This window comes from Misgurnus anguillicaudatus, chromosome 19, assembly GCF_027580225.2.
Source record: "Misgurnus anguillicaudatus chromosome 19, ASM2758022v2, whole genome shotgun sequence".
NCBI classification, from domain to species: domain Eukaryota; kingdom Metazoa; phylum Chordata; class Actinopteri; order Cypriniformes; family Cobitidae; genus Misgurnus; species Misgurnus anguillicaudatus.
The window spans coordinates 30,565,639-30,580,857 of record NC_073355.2 but is presented as its reverse complement, the minus strand read 5'-3'; the positions used below and the strand labels follow the sequence as shown (position 1 = coordinate 30,580,857).

Sequence of the window (15,219 nt, the reverse complement as noted above, 5' to 3'; positions counted from 1 at the left end):
CTGCACTTGTTTTTATTTTCACCAAATTTTTATTAATGCTTTCAATTCTGCTAGTTTTCATCTGTGTGTTTTTGTGCATGCCCCACTGTTGTCAGCACAGATATACTCTCCCACCATGACCCCTGCAAACTGAAATACACGTAATCAGAAATACTGTATATTTAATTTAAAGTCAAGCTTTTCATACACTTTTTAGTGTCGTGTTGGGGTAAGAGTGCGTTTTTGTAGATTTTTTTCTCTATAATACCAGGCTTGGCTTACGAGATTTTGTAAATTCTTTATAGCCATTCATTTCCTCCATCTGTCTTTCATTTACATGCAAAAGAATTCCTATGAAATTTAATGTGCCATATTTCAGTTATACGGTTCAATCATGCACACTTCGAGAGCGCACACAAAATAAATAATAGCTCTCTATATTTGAAAGTTAGCAGAATCCCTAGTTGCCCTCAGCAGTGCTTGGTTGCACACGTTGTATACACATACCACACGTACCCAGTAAGCTGCTCCAAAATGAATTATATGTGGCATTTCCTGTAACAGCTCCCAGTTTGGCTGGGTTCTTTCGAACTGTTTTCACCGAGAACCCATCTGGACCGGTTGCTTCAACTTCCACAATATGGTAGTCAGCCAATCTGGAGAAAAGAGGAAGCAATGAATAGCTTATGTAGAAATTTGGTTTCTAGGGGAAAATGACTGTTTTGAGTTGCAAAGGTCACTCAGACTGTTACAGGATCAGTGACTCACGCTGTGTCCAACACTATTTCACCAGTAACCCCACGGAAGCCCAAGTTCGATGCAGCTATGGCCGCAGCCGCCATGGTGTTCACATTGTTCGGAGCAATAGGGCAGAGTTCTGCCACAGAGCCATGGCACAAGACCCGCCTACCCTCTCCTTCTGTCCAATCAGAGAGCAGACCGCCAGTCAGACGGAAACAAGAGGGATGCTTAGACATTCTAATGGAAAGCGCCTGCAAGAGAGATTTTTTCACCTGTAAATGCTTATTGCTTGTAGTGAAACAGTTTCCAGTTGAGGATCTACATTGCACTGAAAAAAAACTGCTGTTAAAAACGGACAGATTCTACAGGAAAATGCTGTTTTTGACGAAACTGTAAAATACTGTAGAAATTTACATCCTTGCATCCTAAACTTAAAGGAACATTTTACTATGTCCTTACTTCAACTTAGATGAAGTAATACATGCCTATCATAGTTTACCGTTATGTTACAGCACATTTTTTACAGTGTGAATACAAAGCCTGTATACAGAATACAAAAATGTTTTGTAAACGATTGTTTTCATTTAGGCTTCTCACACCTTTGTTAACTTCAAATTCAAGGACTTTTCAAGGACTTTCCAGGTCCAATACCCTCAAATTTAAGGACTAAATGTGGGGAGACATTTCAAGTGAGAGCAAGGTTACATTGTGACTCGCGCTGCGTCACTGCGGTGACACTTTGTGGACGCCTCCAGGGGTAAGTGCATCTGAATGTGTTTATCAAATTCAACCAATGATGAGGCTTAACGACAAAGACAGGGTAATGCGGGAGCCAGGAAGTATATCGCTATCTGAAATATTGCCAAAGACAGCGTTACAGGGACGCAGGAAATATAGCAAGGGAGACGCAGCGTCTCGTTCCCTTCTCAGGGAACAACAGTTTCATACGTAACCCGAGACGTTTTCATGTGTCAAACACAACTATGCAAAAAAGCATTTAGGTATAAATCAACATACACATACAGAAGATATAAACATTTAAAGCGAACAGTTTAGCACGTGTGCTTAAAGTCTAGAATTTTTATGATATTATCCTACACTACACAGGGAATAATATGGATTTAAAATATAAAATACATTCAAGACCCTTTCAATGACCTGTATCAATGCATGTATATTTTCAAAAACTTGAATTCTTTTCCCCAAATTCACAAACTTTCAAGGACCTGTGGGAACCCTGTAATTGAACAGACGACCATGGATTGAAATTCATACAGATGAATTTATCTTAACGTAAATATCTAACCTTCAAAGTTCCATTGTCATTCATTCTTTGAATATCTTGGCCCCCCCATAATGCACCACTGGGTATATAAAGCGTCCTCCCATGATGCTTTGCAGCCGTGCGGAGTTCCTGTTCGAGCTGGGGTTCAGAGAGTGCAGAAGGGCTGCCCACCTGTGAGAGGTCCAAATATAAGCATTAACTTTCGGTCACTTTTCAGCATTTCATAACCTCTCCCTGATGTAGGCTACTACAGTATATGAAATGAGTTAATAGGCAACTATTACATTACCAGAAAGTGAGCATGTGACAAAAATCTGGCCCCAAAGTCTTTCACAATCTGTGGATGACACACCTCCACTATTACATCAGCATCCCTGAATAATAAAAAACAGCATCTAGATTCAAAGACGTACGTGTAGTTCATAGATTTCAGTGTATATTGCAGTGCAGACCTGTGTGTGAAATCTAAGAGGTTATTCAGAATGAGATCTTCGACCACCGCGTCTTTAAGTTTCTCTGGATTTCGGTTCCAAACATACGCCAACTGCAATCCCACCTCGGGTCCTTCGTTTTGGATCTTCTCAACAAGAAATTGACCTGAAGAGAAAGATGAAATACCAGCTTCATGCTTTGAGTTTGTACTTAAAAGTGATGATCATTTTGTCTCATAGAGGAATAATGTGGAAAATTTGCAGCTGAATTTGTAAAACCATAAGAGAGGTAAAACGTTTACAAAGACTCACCCAGATGTCCATATCCCACAATTCCAATCTTTAAACATGATGGTCTATCAGCCATGTCTGCAAGTGAGAAAGTGGATTTCAGACAAACATGATGCATATGTATTGTTAGAAGCAACACTAAAACTGGGTTTAGTTATTTAAGACCTGGGTTTTTTATGACATTACACACTTTGTCAATCTTTCATAAAGGCAGACAAATAAGACACTATGAAAGCTTAACACAGTACTGAAAACCAGATTTTGTAATATAACACTATTCAACTATAGCATGCACAAGTGTTGATGTCTCTAGATATGCTCGGGTTGGTTGGCTCCTCCTCTTTTACATTTGTATAATCTCTTTTATCTTCCGTGTGTAAATCTCACCAACCTCCATTCAATATCTTCACTTACCTGCTAATACACCTCACCTTTTCTCTATTTCTTTCTGCTTGTCTCGATCTCTCCCTCTGCCCTGCTTGATCTTCAATGATTGTGGGAAAGAGGGGTTAAAGTTCAAGAAGTGTTAATGATTAGACTTTCATATGAATTCACAGGCTTTTGGTTATTTAAAAAGAAACAGTATTAGTCTCCTTTAATAAATGTACCATAGTGCCATCTATATATGATTTTCCATATGTTTGTTGACATTTTGTTCAAAGCAAATTCTGTCTTAGCAGCATTAAGCTGAATTCACTTTCAACAGTGATGGTCAGACAAACTGGTAGTCCCGCCTCCAAACCCACAGTATTGGCTGAGATTGGTAGCTGCCAGTTTAAAGGGGTAGTTCACCTACAAATGAACATTCTGGTATCATTTACTCACCCTCATGTTGTTACAAACCTGGATTCATTTCTTTGTTCTGCCGAACACAAAGGAATATATTTTGGGCAGCGTTTGTAACCAAATATGAAAGTCTATGGTGCTTCTGTTTCCTGCTTCATTCATTACAAATATCTTAGCAGAATTAAGAAATGTACAGTTTTGTAACAACATGAGGGTGAGTAAATGATGACAGAATTTTCATTTTTGGGTGAACTATCACTTCTAAGGGGCCATGGCATGAAAATCTGCTAAGTGCTATGATTGGGTCCCCAGTGCTTCTATCAACCTAGAAAATGTGAAAAAGATCAACCCAGTAACTTAGTTTTGGTAAACCATTCTCTAAAAGCACATGAAAAATAGATCATTGAAATTTGGCTCTCCTTATGATGTCATAAGGAGCGCTAATTATAATAATACCACCCCTTAATCTGCACTTTCCAACCACAGCACTGCCATTTAGTGCAGAGAAAAGCACAATTGAGTTTGAATTGCAACAAACCACCATCATTGTGATCAGTGTTTGAATTTCATCAGTTCATTTGTATTTTAAAGGACACACCCAAAACGGCACATTTTTGCACACACCTACAAAGTGCCAATTTTAACAATAAATTATTTATATGGTATTTTGAGCTAAAACTTCACATATGTGCTCTGGGGACACCAAAGATTTATTTGACATCTTAAAAAAGTCTTTTGCCATGGCTCCTTTAAGTTTAAATGGCTTTCTGCATGTACCATCAGATAAATGAGACCATTTCTCAGGACACTTATTTCAGGTATATGGACCAAGAATGTATTAAAGATATGGGCACTATCTTTTTGGAGGTCCCCATCACATTTGTAAAATGAAATGTCCAGAAAATTTGTCATTGCATTACAAGTATGAGAAATAAAGTTGCATTAGTGTGACGCAAAGTATCAAAGTTGCATTAAGGGAATAACCCTGTAATTCATTGTGGCAATAGCTTCTGGCATGCAATAGCTGTTTGTCCATCTTTCTCAACTGTAGATCAGCTTATTTTCATTTGTTGGGCCACCGGAGGTCAGCTAGAGGTCCCATTAATCTGTATAAACTTTCTCTGGCATGTTCTTATGGTTAAATGTAAAATAAAATATTTAAGCTAGAATTCTACAATAATTTCCAAATTTGGTTAAATTCACATAAAGTAGCATACCATTTACACACTTGACTCATAATTGTGCGTCTCCCTCTTGTGGGTTCACATTGTAATACCTCAAATTTCATATAGGAAAAACCAGGTTTAGTTTGTGATTAAAGGGATAGTTCACCCAAAAAAGAAAACTCCGTCATCACTTTCTCATCCCCATGCCGTTCCAAACCCGAACGACCCTTTCCATTTTGATGAACATAAAAGAAGATATTTTGATAAATGATGGTAAGCACACAGCTGACTGCAACCATCGACCTCCACAGTAGGAAAACAAGTATTATGGAATTATTGTAATAAATGACGAAGACGATATTTTGATAAGTGATGGTAAGCACACAGCTGATTGTAACCACCGACTTAGTATGAAAATAGACAATGGAATTCAATGGGCACCGCCAACTGTATGCTCACCATTATTTATTAAAATATCTTCTTCGTCATTTATTACAATAATTTTTCATAATATTTGTTTTCCTACTATGAAAGTCAATGGTTACAATCAGCTGTGTCCTTACCATTATTTATCAAAATATCTTCTTTCGTGTAAAATAAAAAAATCATACAGGTTTAGAACAACATGAGGGTGAGAAAATGATGACAGAATTGTCATTTTTGGGTGAACTATCCCTTTAAAACTATACAAATAATATCACTAAAGTAATAGAAATTAATAAAACAATTAAAAAACTTATTGATTATTTGCTTCAGGGTTTTTTTTGGACACCTGCAGACACACACAGTAAAGCTAAAAGCTGACAGACCAACAGAGAGATAGAGCGAGAGCGAGAGAGAGAGAGAGAGAGAGAGAGAGAGAGAGAGAGAGAGAGAGAGAGAGAGAGAGAGAGAGAGAGAGAGAGAGCAAAAGAGATTAATTTATCATTAATAAAAAGACAGAAGGTTTATCTGCATGAACTTGTGTCTCAATCATCAAACCTTTGCTCTTGCTGATGATGTCACTACAGGGTAATAGGCCATTCCAGGGCCCATAACAGGAACGAGAGAGAGAGACGGGCACCAAAAAAAGTGGAGAGCAAGTGAGGGGTGTACTTTGTTTATGACAGAACAATCTGACAGATAAGGCATCACACATATTGGTCCAAAGTCCAGTCCTCCTCGAACCAATGAAGCACACTGGTATTGACAGTTCACAGAGACTATACAGATCTCTGTTGTGGAATACCGGCTAACTGTTTAGGGATAAAGAGAGATGGATATCCTGGAGACGAGTGAATATGATCGCAGAAAACGCAGGAACACGGTAATCTCAGAAATGCATACACCTGTGCACAAATGTAAACAGCTACTTTTGCTCTTCTATTAGATTTATAAGTCATTTAGTGTTTTATCATTGATTTGTCTTTTACACAAAAATACGCACAGCTTGTCTGACATGATTTAGCGCATATGAGTCATAAAATATATACATTTAAAGACATTTACTAAAAGCCTGTGTATTAAACTGTATTTTGTGATTAATATTTTTTTATTCTCATTCTCCTCTCCATCTCTCTTTTTTCAGTCCTGTGTTTTATTTCTTTATCTTCTCCCTTTTTTTGCATCCTGCACAGTTTTTTTCTACATGTGGATCCCAGATTCTGCCCCCTCTTTGCTGGCTGCTGGCATAAAGGCCGCCCCTATCCTCTCTCTGGCTCTTCTGGTTTTTAGCTATAATGGAGGGTGGAGTCTAATGGGCGTGACCGGAGGATTGCTACTCTCAGCGGGTGGAGACTGTTGCCTTGTTTGGCCACAACTTTTTATCCATGGTAAAGTTCATATCTTGGCAAAAAACATATTTTGTGTCTGGGTGAAATGTGACCAATTCATTGAACATTCTCTCTCATATAGGAATGGGATGTTTTGCTTTGGCCCACATAGTGTATGCTGTCACTTTCCTCACCCCTCGATATTCTACAACGTCCTCTTTTTCCTCACGCTACGTCATCTACCTCGTGCTGTGGTTGATAGGCGGTGGACTGTACGTTTACCTGGTACCCTTCCTCCGGCTCGATCCAGACGGCGAAGTTCTGGTTCCGGCTATAGGGGGTTACGTGATGCTCATCGTCATCATGGCCACAATGGCTACTCGTACACGGAGGCCGCTCCTTATGCTGGGCAGCTTGGTCTTCATGGCTTCTGACCTTACGATTGCACTGACGAAGTTCAATGTCGTTGATCTAGAATACAAAAAGCACATCATTATGGTTACATACTACCTGGCACAGATGATGATTGCGGTGGGCGACGTGAAGGCAATGATGGAGGCAAATGCGGATGACATCCTCAAGTGGAAGAGGTCTTAAGATTTCTGGATGTTAGTTCAGCCATTACCCTCCATGTAATAGTTCACACATCATGTGCAATTGTGTGTAGTATTACTGAAAAGGGTTTATCACTGGATACAACAGGCCCATGTTGGATAAGCTGGGTTTGTCATCTAACAGTAAATGCAGAACTTCTGTATATAGACATGACTGAAATACAATCTTATAATCTTAAATATATTACACAGCCTGACCCATTTTTTGTAAACCTTTGTTCAGGCCAAACTCCTATCAAAAGTGTCAAGTTTTTTCTCCTTACCTTATAGGGGCCATGGCATGAAAATCTGACTTTTTTCCATGTTTAAGTGCTATGATTGGGTCCCCAGTGCTTCTATCAACCTAGAAAATGTGAAAAAGATCAACCCAGTAACTTAGTTTTGGTAAACCATTCTCTACAAGCACATGAAAAAATAAGTTGTTGAAATTTGGCTCTCCTTATGATGTCATAAGGAGCGCTTATTATAATAATATCACCACTATCCAACCACAGCACTGCCATTTAGTGCAGAGAAAAGCACAATTGAGTTTTAATTGCAACAAACCACCATCATTGTGATCAGTGTTTGAATTTCATCAGCTCATTTGCATTTTAAAGGACACACCCAAAATGGCACATTTTTGCACACACCTACAAAGTGGCAATTTTAAAATGTTATAATAAATTATTTATATGGTATTTTGAGCTAAAACTTCACATATGTGCTCTGGGGACACCAAAGATTTATTTGACATCTTAAAAAAGTCTTGTGCCATGGCCCCTTTAATCTATGTTCAGATACTTTATGTGTTTAACACTGAGACTATGTAAGTGTGCAAAGCAGAAGACAGACTGTCCTATTCAGAAAGAAATAAAGGAGGCGATGTCACTGTGCACAATAGTTTTTTTTAATTTATTGACTCTTGAAAGAAGAAATTACATCATGATAATATAGATATTAAAAACTTCATGGAAATGTACAGTATTCATGTATTTTTATACTTATTTTGGGGCATATACTGTATACATCAGAGGACCCCGTATGGATAGACAGGAGGAGCAGGGCCCCCCGTACATGAATCAGTTGTGACGGATTTACATAGATAATTTGTTATGATGGTTACGTTGCAAAGACATTACAACAATTATAATACAAAGTCACATACTGTTAAAATACTACATAACATTTTTATTTTACTGAATAAGTTTTAAACTGGAAACATATGCTCTTTATTTATTCAAGTTTTAATTTTGAATTATTAGCATATTAATGCATTTTAATGCATATATGTATATGTTTATAATACTTGACAACTTACAAAACAAAATCCTGGTAATACAATACCCGCTTGCATAGCGCCATCTGCAGTTCGGATGTTCCGATCAGTATCACGACAGGCTCGCCAGACAGAGAGATGTTCTGGTCTATGGTTCTGACGACTTGGTTTTTACAGGTTGCACTGTACGCATGTTATCAATGAAGATTTTTGGGCAGATTTTGAAATCACCAGCCAGCAGCCACGCTGTCTAGAAGACGAACGGACGAAAAAACAAATCAATACAATGCTGACAGAATAAAGCTCAAGGTAAATACATTACAGGATTTCAGAAATTGCCGTTTTGATAAAATGATAAGTTGATTAATAAATAGTACAGCACACGGGGCACTCAGGAAGACCACTGACGTGGTTATGCTGATTACAATGTTTGTCTGGTTTTTAGACATTATTTGCCTTTTTTTTCTAAATGGTAAGTTGATTTATAAAATAACGATTAATAAAATAGCTCGAGAAAATAACAGCGACTTCATATGCCGCTTCGCAGACCGATGGCCGCTCTCGCGGTACTTTGATGTCATACGCCGCTCGGTGGTCTGCGCAGCGCCGTCAATTGTCTTATGATGTTTAATATAAACTGCCTACGTGTTTGATTGGATTCATAAAAAACTATATATGCAATCTGGATTTCATATGCACTTTTTTGGGTGAAACTGACAACGTTTGTGAAAGAAGATAGAATTGATAATAGTTAGGGTTAGGTTAGGGTTAGTTGTAATTTAATTGTAAATTAATTGTAGTTAATATTGTTTACTTTAATTTTTACTATGAAAATGTAAAAAAAAAACACCAAACTACAATATTTTTTTCATGTGGGCTGTGTTTTCCCCCCTCTTTTTTAAATTGCCAACCTCAGTCACTAGTCAGATCCATATTAATTCATGGGCCTATTGAAAAAAATGTGTCAAAATTATACATTGACATTCCAAACAAACAGTAATGAATGAAGAGTTTGGTTCCTAAATGAGATAACTACGTTTTTAACATTTTTGTCAAAACATGTTTATTATTGTGTTATCATGTTATTATTTTGTTTTATACCACGGACCTACTGAATGCTGTATTCTGATTGGCTGAGAAATGTTCCATGGGTGTTGATTATTTTTCAATAACCGCACGCCTAACCTTTTAAATGTCTTAAAAATAGGCACCAGAGCAATGTTTGTGGTAACCGTGATATAATAATTGACTACGGTCCTTTGAATTATTTGAAAATAATGCACACCTGCGATCAACTCCGCTACGCGTCATGCCACATTACCTACCACCTTGGGTGTGCATTATTTTCTTATAATTCAATAGCCCGTCGTCAATTATTCCTTACTTATTGTGCTACTTAGCTGTATTTTGTAAGTTATGAAGGTTTAAATCAAAACAAACCAACTGCAACTGTTGAACTGATATAAATTGGAATGCACAATCAAAAAACGAGATTTCTGACAAATTAAAAAAACTGAGGTATTTTGTTTTGCAACCAAACTCTTGAAATAATAAATATTAAAAAGTGTTTCCTTTTTGTTGTAATGTTTCCTCCTTGTTTCTGTACATCTGAAGTTTGTGCTGCCACAAAACCAGCAGTTGTCTAAAGGCAATTAACCTAACAGAGCCTATTTCTCTTCTACAATTATCAACCATTGTAATAGCAGGGTGTCAGTTGTAACTACTTATTTTCTTTCTGTTTCCTGTTTGTTTTCAGGCCTTTGAGCTGATGGGATCTTTCTGACATTCTGGAGAATCAGAGTCCACTGGATGGATCTTGCCGAGGAGGATCAGTCATGCGGTGGCCAGCTGCCTTTCTCTTGCTTCGACTGGCAATAACTTGCATTATTCTTCATGGCTTTGATGTCTCTGTGTCAGAATTTCAGCCAGCAGTTGGATGTCCAGAAAGCTGTTTCTGCTCAGAGATGGTTAATGGGGGGCTGGTGGTTAGTTGTAGCAACATGCACTTGATTACAGTGCCACGTGGGTTTCCGAACACAACACAACATCTTTACCTGGATAACAACCTCCTGGTTACCGTACCATCTGATTCCTTTATAGGCCTGACAATGCTATGCGGGCTGGATCTTTCCCACAACAGGCTGACCCACCTCGAGCCCGGAGCTTTTCGAGGTCTGGCGGACTCGTTGATAAGCCTAGATCTTTCCTCCAACCAGCTGGAGACACTGGACCCGGAGGGGCTTGGTGACATCCGGGCCCACACAAATCTCTCCCATAACCCTTGGCAGTGTGACTGCCGTCTACAGCTGGCTATGCCACAATTGCTTTTAGACCCGTCCTCCCTCGCTGAGGTGGTGTGTAACAGTTCTGAACCAGAGGAGTTGAGGGCTCAAGGTTTGCCTTTTATTCTGGTAGCGACTGATGTTGACTTTTGCGGGGCATATAGGAAGACCACTGACGTGGTTATGCTGATTACAATGTTTGTCTGGTTTACAATGGTTATATCTTACTTGGTTTGCTACGTAAAGCACAACCAGGAAGAGGCATCACGTCATCTAGAATACCTCAAGTCTCTCCCAAAAATACAGGGTAGGTGAGAGCAGTCACTGAGCACCTGGCTGTAAACATAAATATGACGTTGATATCGTTTACATAGAATGGCATCTTCTCAGTTATCAAGGTAATGTGCGATCTTTTGTAATTATACAGAATTTAAACATTTTCGATTTACTCTAATGTGCACAAAGTGTTGTCTGTTTAAGTCAAAGTAATTATTACCATAATATAAGTATAAAAAAGTGCATAAGACTCCTAAGACCATGTGGACATCACATTTTTTGTTGTTTGCACCATAATACTTAATTCTGTGTAACTGGAACTTGATCCCAAATAGCTGGAAGAAATCTGAAAAAAGACAAACCCAAGCTCGGGTTTTAGGGGTTAAATAGATTTGGCTTGCATTCCAATAATTAAGGGGGTAGTTCACTTTGAGATGTAAGTTCTGTCATCAATTTCTCATCCTCATGTTGTTCTAGACCTGTATGAATTAATTTTTTATAGTGACCATGGACTTCCATAGTAGGAATAAAAAAATATGATGGAATTAATGGGTACCATCAAATGTGTGCTTAACATCATTTATCAAAATATTTTCTTCATCATTTATCACAATACTTCTAAAATATTTTTTTCTTACTATGGAAGTCAATGGACACTATGCTGTGTTAACCATCAATTCTTAAAATATCTTCTTTTGTGTTCATCAGAAAAGATAGATTCATACGGGTTTAGAACAACATTGGAATGAGTAAATGATGACAGTATTTCATTTTGGGGTGAACTATCCCTTTAAGGCCACTAGGTGGCAGAAACACATCACTTGTATTATGGAAACGTATAGTATGTCCTTCGTGTCTGTAAGCTAGACCCATAAAAACAGTTCAGCAAAGTTACACAAAGCAAACATTGTATATTAGGAAAATAATATAATAATAAAATATATAAACTTAATAATATTCATTTTCTTCACTTTTAAAAATAAAGGTGCTTTATAAATGGCTCTTCAAAGCACCTTTAACATCTAAAGCACCTTTCTGTTCAAAAAAAAGGTTCTTTAAAGTGTAAAAGGTTCTTCAGATTATAAAAATGTATAAAAGAAATGGTTCTTTAAAGAACTAAATCTGGTTCTTTAGGGAACCACAAAAGGTTCTTCTATGGCATCGCTGCAAACAACCTTTCAAGCACCTTTATTTTTAAAAGTGTTCTCATAATAGTTAAAATTACCAATTGTAGCCTACACAAGGTCAAAAAAACCCCAAAAATATTAAATTAAAAGTTGTATTCTTCAACAGACATGTTTTGCTTAAATGTAGCGTGCTCCTTTTAATTAATCCCAAGAGAAAATGCACCTTTTGTTAAAGTCTGTTGTGTAACAGGCCTCTGGTCCGGTTTTGAAAGCATCTTCTGTACAATTAGGAGTCGCTTATTCATAATGGAATTTCCTGCCATTTTGCAGTCTTTTCTCTGAACGTCGGAGATCAGATTGGCAGCTGTCCCGCTGTGACCGGGACAGATAAGGCTGTTTTTGACAACAGTCAGGTGCAGCTTACATGGATTACACAATGACAAAATCACCATGGTGATGTGAAGTAGTGATATTTTCTACAGTGCATGTATGTACTGTATGTGGGACAGATAAGACTATGTACTGTATATTTGCAAACTTTATAAAGAAGCATTTATGTGTGTTTAAATGAAAACCAATATAACGGGCAAACCAGTACCTTAATACTTTCAAGGTAAAACCTAAATGCATCCATCAGAAACATGTAACATATGTGCTTTTGCCATGATTCAACATCTATAAATGCAGATTAGCTTCCAAAAATTAACTTTATTGTTTCAGCACTGTTCAATTAAACATGAAAAATAAATCACAGAGTCCAAGATGCCAGCCGTTCGTCTGTCCAATAGAAATGATACTTCACATGCTTTGGCACTGATACCCAAGTATGTAATGTAATTTGTATGATTATGTATGTGTTAACGTATGTACTGTATTGTGAGGACCAAGTTTCTGAAAATGTCTTAATGAATAAATATGTCAAACTGAATGAGAATGTAATCTTCGCTTGTTAAAAGCGTAATAATATTAAACAAAATTTCCTTTCACCAATGGTTTTGCATTCTAAAAGACAAAAATAAAGATGCTACAGTATCATTTTTCTGTAATACCCAACCAAAATCACACTCAAACTGCAGGCATGTAGCCGAACACACATGCATAAATCAACATACACAGACATTGCCTTGTGTGGGGCTTGGAGTTCAGGGATGCGGTAAAATGGTCTGAGTGAGGGGGTTGAAGAAACTTTCAGCATCAGGGATCTCTGTAAACCTAACCAACAGGAGCATACAGTATGCTGCTGACAAAGCACATAGAAGATGTGTATGTGTGTGTGTGAGAGTGAACATAGGTTTGGAAATCCTCCAGTGTTGCATTTTTCCAGCATTTGTCGGCACAGGGCATGTTTGGGTTTCTCTGCTAAAGTCATCAGGGCTGAACACAGGAGACATTAATAATTTTTTATCCCGATCAGGTAATGTTTATGTGTATACATGTGTGAGGAAAAAACCTCAGCATATTTGATCTTTAAAGCTACTGTGGTACCTCTCTTTACAATCTAAAGAGCAATTTAGCAAATCATATCAGCAATATTTTTAAAGAGTAATAACTCATAGAAAAGATGTGGTGTTTAAATGTACAATGGCAAGAGAAAGTATGCAAACTTTTTGGAATTTCATGGTTTTCTGAAAATATGATTTGATCTTAATATAAGTCAAGGGTATTGACAAACATAATGTGTCTAAAAATAATTAAACAAAAAATTCTGATCTTTCATGTCTCTAATGAACACACTAGTAAAATTCTTAGAATTAATAACTGATTGTTGACCCCCCTCGGCAATAACCTCAACCAGGCGCTTCCTGCAGCTGTGGATCAGACCTGCACATCGTTGAGCAGGAATTTTAACCCATTCTTCCTGGCAGAACTGCTTTAGCTCTGTCATATTCTTTGCACATCTCATGTGTATGGCTCTCTTCAAGTCAATCCATAGCATCTCTATTGGGTTGAGGTCTGGGCTCTGACTTGGCCGCTCCAAAAGGCAGATTTTGTTTTTCTGAAGCCATTCTGTTGTATACTTGCTCCTGTGTTTTGGGTCGTTGTCCTGTTGCACCACCCACCTTCTACACAGTTTCAGCTGACGTACAGACATTTTCACATTATCCTGAAGAATTGTCTGATATACTTAGGAAATCATCTTTCCTTCAATGATTGCAAGCTGGCCAGGCCCTGATGCAGCCCCAAATCATGAAGTTTCACGCACCATACTTTACAGTTGGGATGATGTTTTCATGCCGTGCCCTTTCTATGCCAGATGTAGCGCTGTGTGTTTTTATCAAATAGTTCAATCTTAGTTTCATCAGTCTACAAAGCATTTTGCCAGTACCGCTGTAGAGTGTCAATGTGCTCTTTTGCACACTTCAGGCGTGCAGCAATGTTCTTTTTAGTAAGCAGTGGTTTCCTTCGTGGTGTCCTGCTGTGGATACCCTGCTTGTTCAGTGTTTTACGTTGTAGACTCATGAACAGAGCAAGTTCCAATGATGCCTTCAAATCTTTCGCTGTCATTTATTAAAAAAACTATGAAATTCCAAAAGGTTCACATACTACTATATATAACAGGCTTAATAGCAATTTGTTTTAATTTACTTTAATTATTATAAAGCGCTTTTCACAATGTGCATTGTTGTAAAGCAGCTTTACAGAAAACATTTTAGCACAAAAACTTGATATAAATAAATATATATCAAAAATTAAAGAAACACACACTGTAAAAAATACTTAAAAAACACTGCCTTTATGTTTTGTTGAATCAACTCGGATTTACAAGTAATTTCAACTTACTATTATTTATCTTGACTAGAGATTAGTTGTTATAACTAAAGGTGAGTTGTTTATAACTTCCAAAAATAAAGTTGTCTTTTTTCAACTATATTTTATAAGTTTACAACTCGTCTCTGTTGACATGACTTGTAAATCTGAGTTGATTTAACAAAAAATTTGCAAAGTATTTTTTACAGTGCAGAAAAAGTCAAATTTAACAGACAGGACGGCACATGAAAAATAAGCAAATATATCAATATCCAGAAACAGCTGATCAGGTAAACAATATCAGGTAATAATCATACCAGGAAATAATAACTGGTTTATATAATAACAGCACAATATGTCCCGGAGCCGTGTCGGCGTGTAACACCATCCATAGTTTACTTTTTCTGCACGCTAACCAAAGACAGTAAAAGACGCTAACCGGAAGTCGTTGGCAGAGTGAAAGGCTAATGGCGGCTCGCCTATT

At 37.5% G+C, this 15,219-nt stretch overlaps 3 protein-coding genes across 4 annotated transcripts; 2 read left to right on the top strand and 1 right to left on the bottom strand.

Annotated features, from left to right (window-relative positions):
• Positions 1-6: 6 nt before the first annotated feature.
• aspdh (aspartate dehydrogenase domain containing) lies at positions 7-3,266 on the bottom strand. 2 transcript variants are annotated; one of them, XM_055194269.2, is made up of 8 exons: positions 3,159-3,266; positions 2,749-2,805; positions 2,458-2,602; positions 2,295-2,379; positions 2,027-2,176; positions 748-971; positions 496-635; positions 7-129 (listed from the first exon to the last, which is right to left on the bottom strand). In XM_055194269.2, the coding sequence occupies exons 2-8, from the start codon at positions 2,801-2,803 to the stop codon at positions 92-94; spliced, it is 837 nt and encodes a 278-aa protein (XP_055050244.2). In that variant the 5' UTR covers positions 2,804-2,805; positions 3,159-3,266; the 3' UTR covers positions 7-91. The 2 variants fall into 2 exon arrangements, with proteins under 2 accessions (XP_055050244.2, XP_055050245.2); XM_055194270.2 differs by having other exon boundaries at positions 3,142-3,240.
• Positions 3,267-5,738: 2,472 nt separating this feature from the next.
• tmem86b (transmembrane protein 86B) lies at positions 5,739-7,926 on the top strand. The gene is made up of 3 exons (XM_055194273.2): positions 5,739-5,985; positions 6,247-6,490; positions 6,573-7,926. The coding sequence occupies exons 1-3, from the start codon at positions 5,935-5,937 to the stop codon at positions 7,025-7,027; spliced, it is 750 nt and encodes a 249-aa protein (XP_055050248.2). The 5' UTR covers positions 5,739-5,934; the 3' UTR covers positions 7,028-7,926.
• A 134-nt stretch (positions 7,927-8,060) lies between these two features.
• Positions 8,061-12,961, top strand: lrrc3cb (leucine rich repeat containing 3Cb). Its single transcript, XM_055194272.2, has 2 exons — positions 8,061-8,611; positions 10,059-12,961. The coding sequence occupies exon 2, from the start codon at positions 10,138-10,140 to the stop codon at positions 10,897-10,899; it is 762 nt and encodes a 253-aa protein (XP_055050247.1). The 5' UTR covers positions 8,061-8,611; positions 10,059-10,137; the 3' UTR covers positions 10,900-12,961.
• The last annotated feature ends 2,258 nt before the right edge of the window (positions 12,962-15,219 follow it).

Excerpts from the sequence above, each read along its gene's own strand:
- aspdh (XM_055194269.2), bottom strand. The coding sequence starts at position 2,803 with ATGGCTGATAGACCATCATGTTTAAAGATTGGAATTGTGGGATATGGA. Across the intron at positions 2,603-2,748 it reads TGTGGGATATGGACATCTGG|GTCAATTTCTTGTTGAGAAG; the intron begins GTGAGTCTTTGT and ends CTTTCTCTTCAG. Across the intron at positions 972-2,026 it reads ATGACAATGGAACTTTGAAG|GCGCTTTCCATTAGAATGTC; the intron begins GTTAGATATTTA and ends TCTCTCTTGCAG.
- tmem86b (XM_055194273.2), top strand. The coding sequence starts at position 5,935 with ATGGATATCCTGGAGACGAGTGAATATGATCGCAGAAAACGCAGGAAC. Across the intron at positions 5,986-6,246 it reads GCAGAAAACGCAGGAACACG|TCCTGTGTTTTATTTCTTTA; the intron begins GTAATCTCAGAA and ends CTCTTTTTTCAG. Across the intron at positions 6,491-6,572 it reads GCCACAACTTTTTATCCATG|GAATGGGATGTTTTGCTTTG; the intron begins GTAAAGTTCATA and ends TCTCTCATATAG.
- lrrc3cb (XM_055194272.2), top strand. The coding sequence starts at position 10,138 with ATGCGGTGGCCAGCTGCCTTTCTCTTGCTTCGACTGGCAATAACTTGC.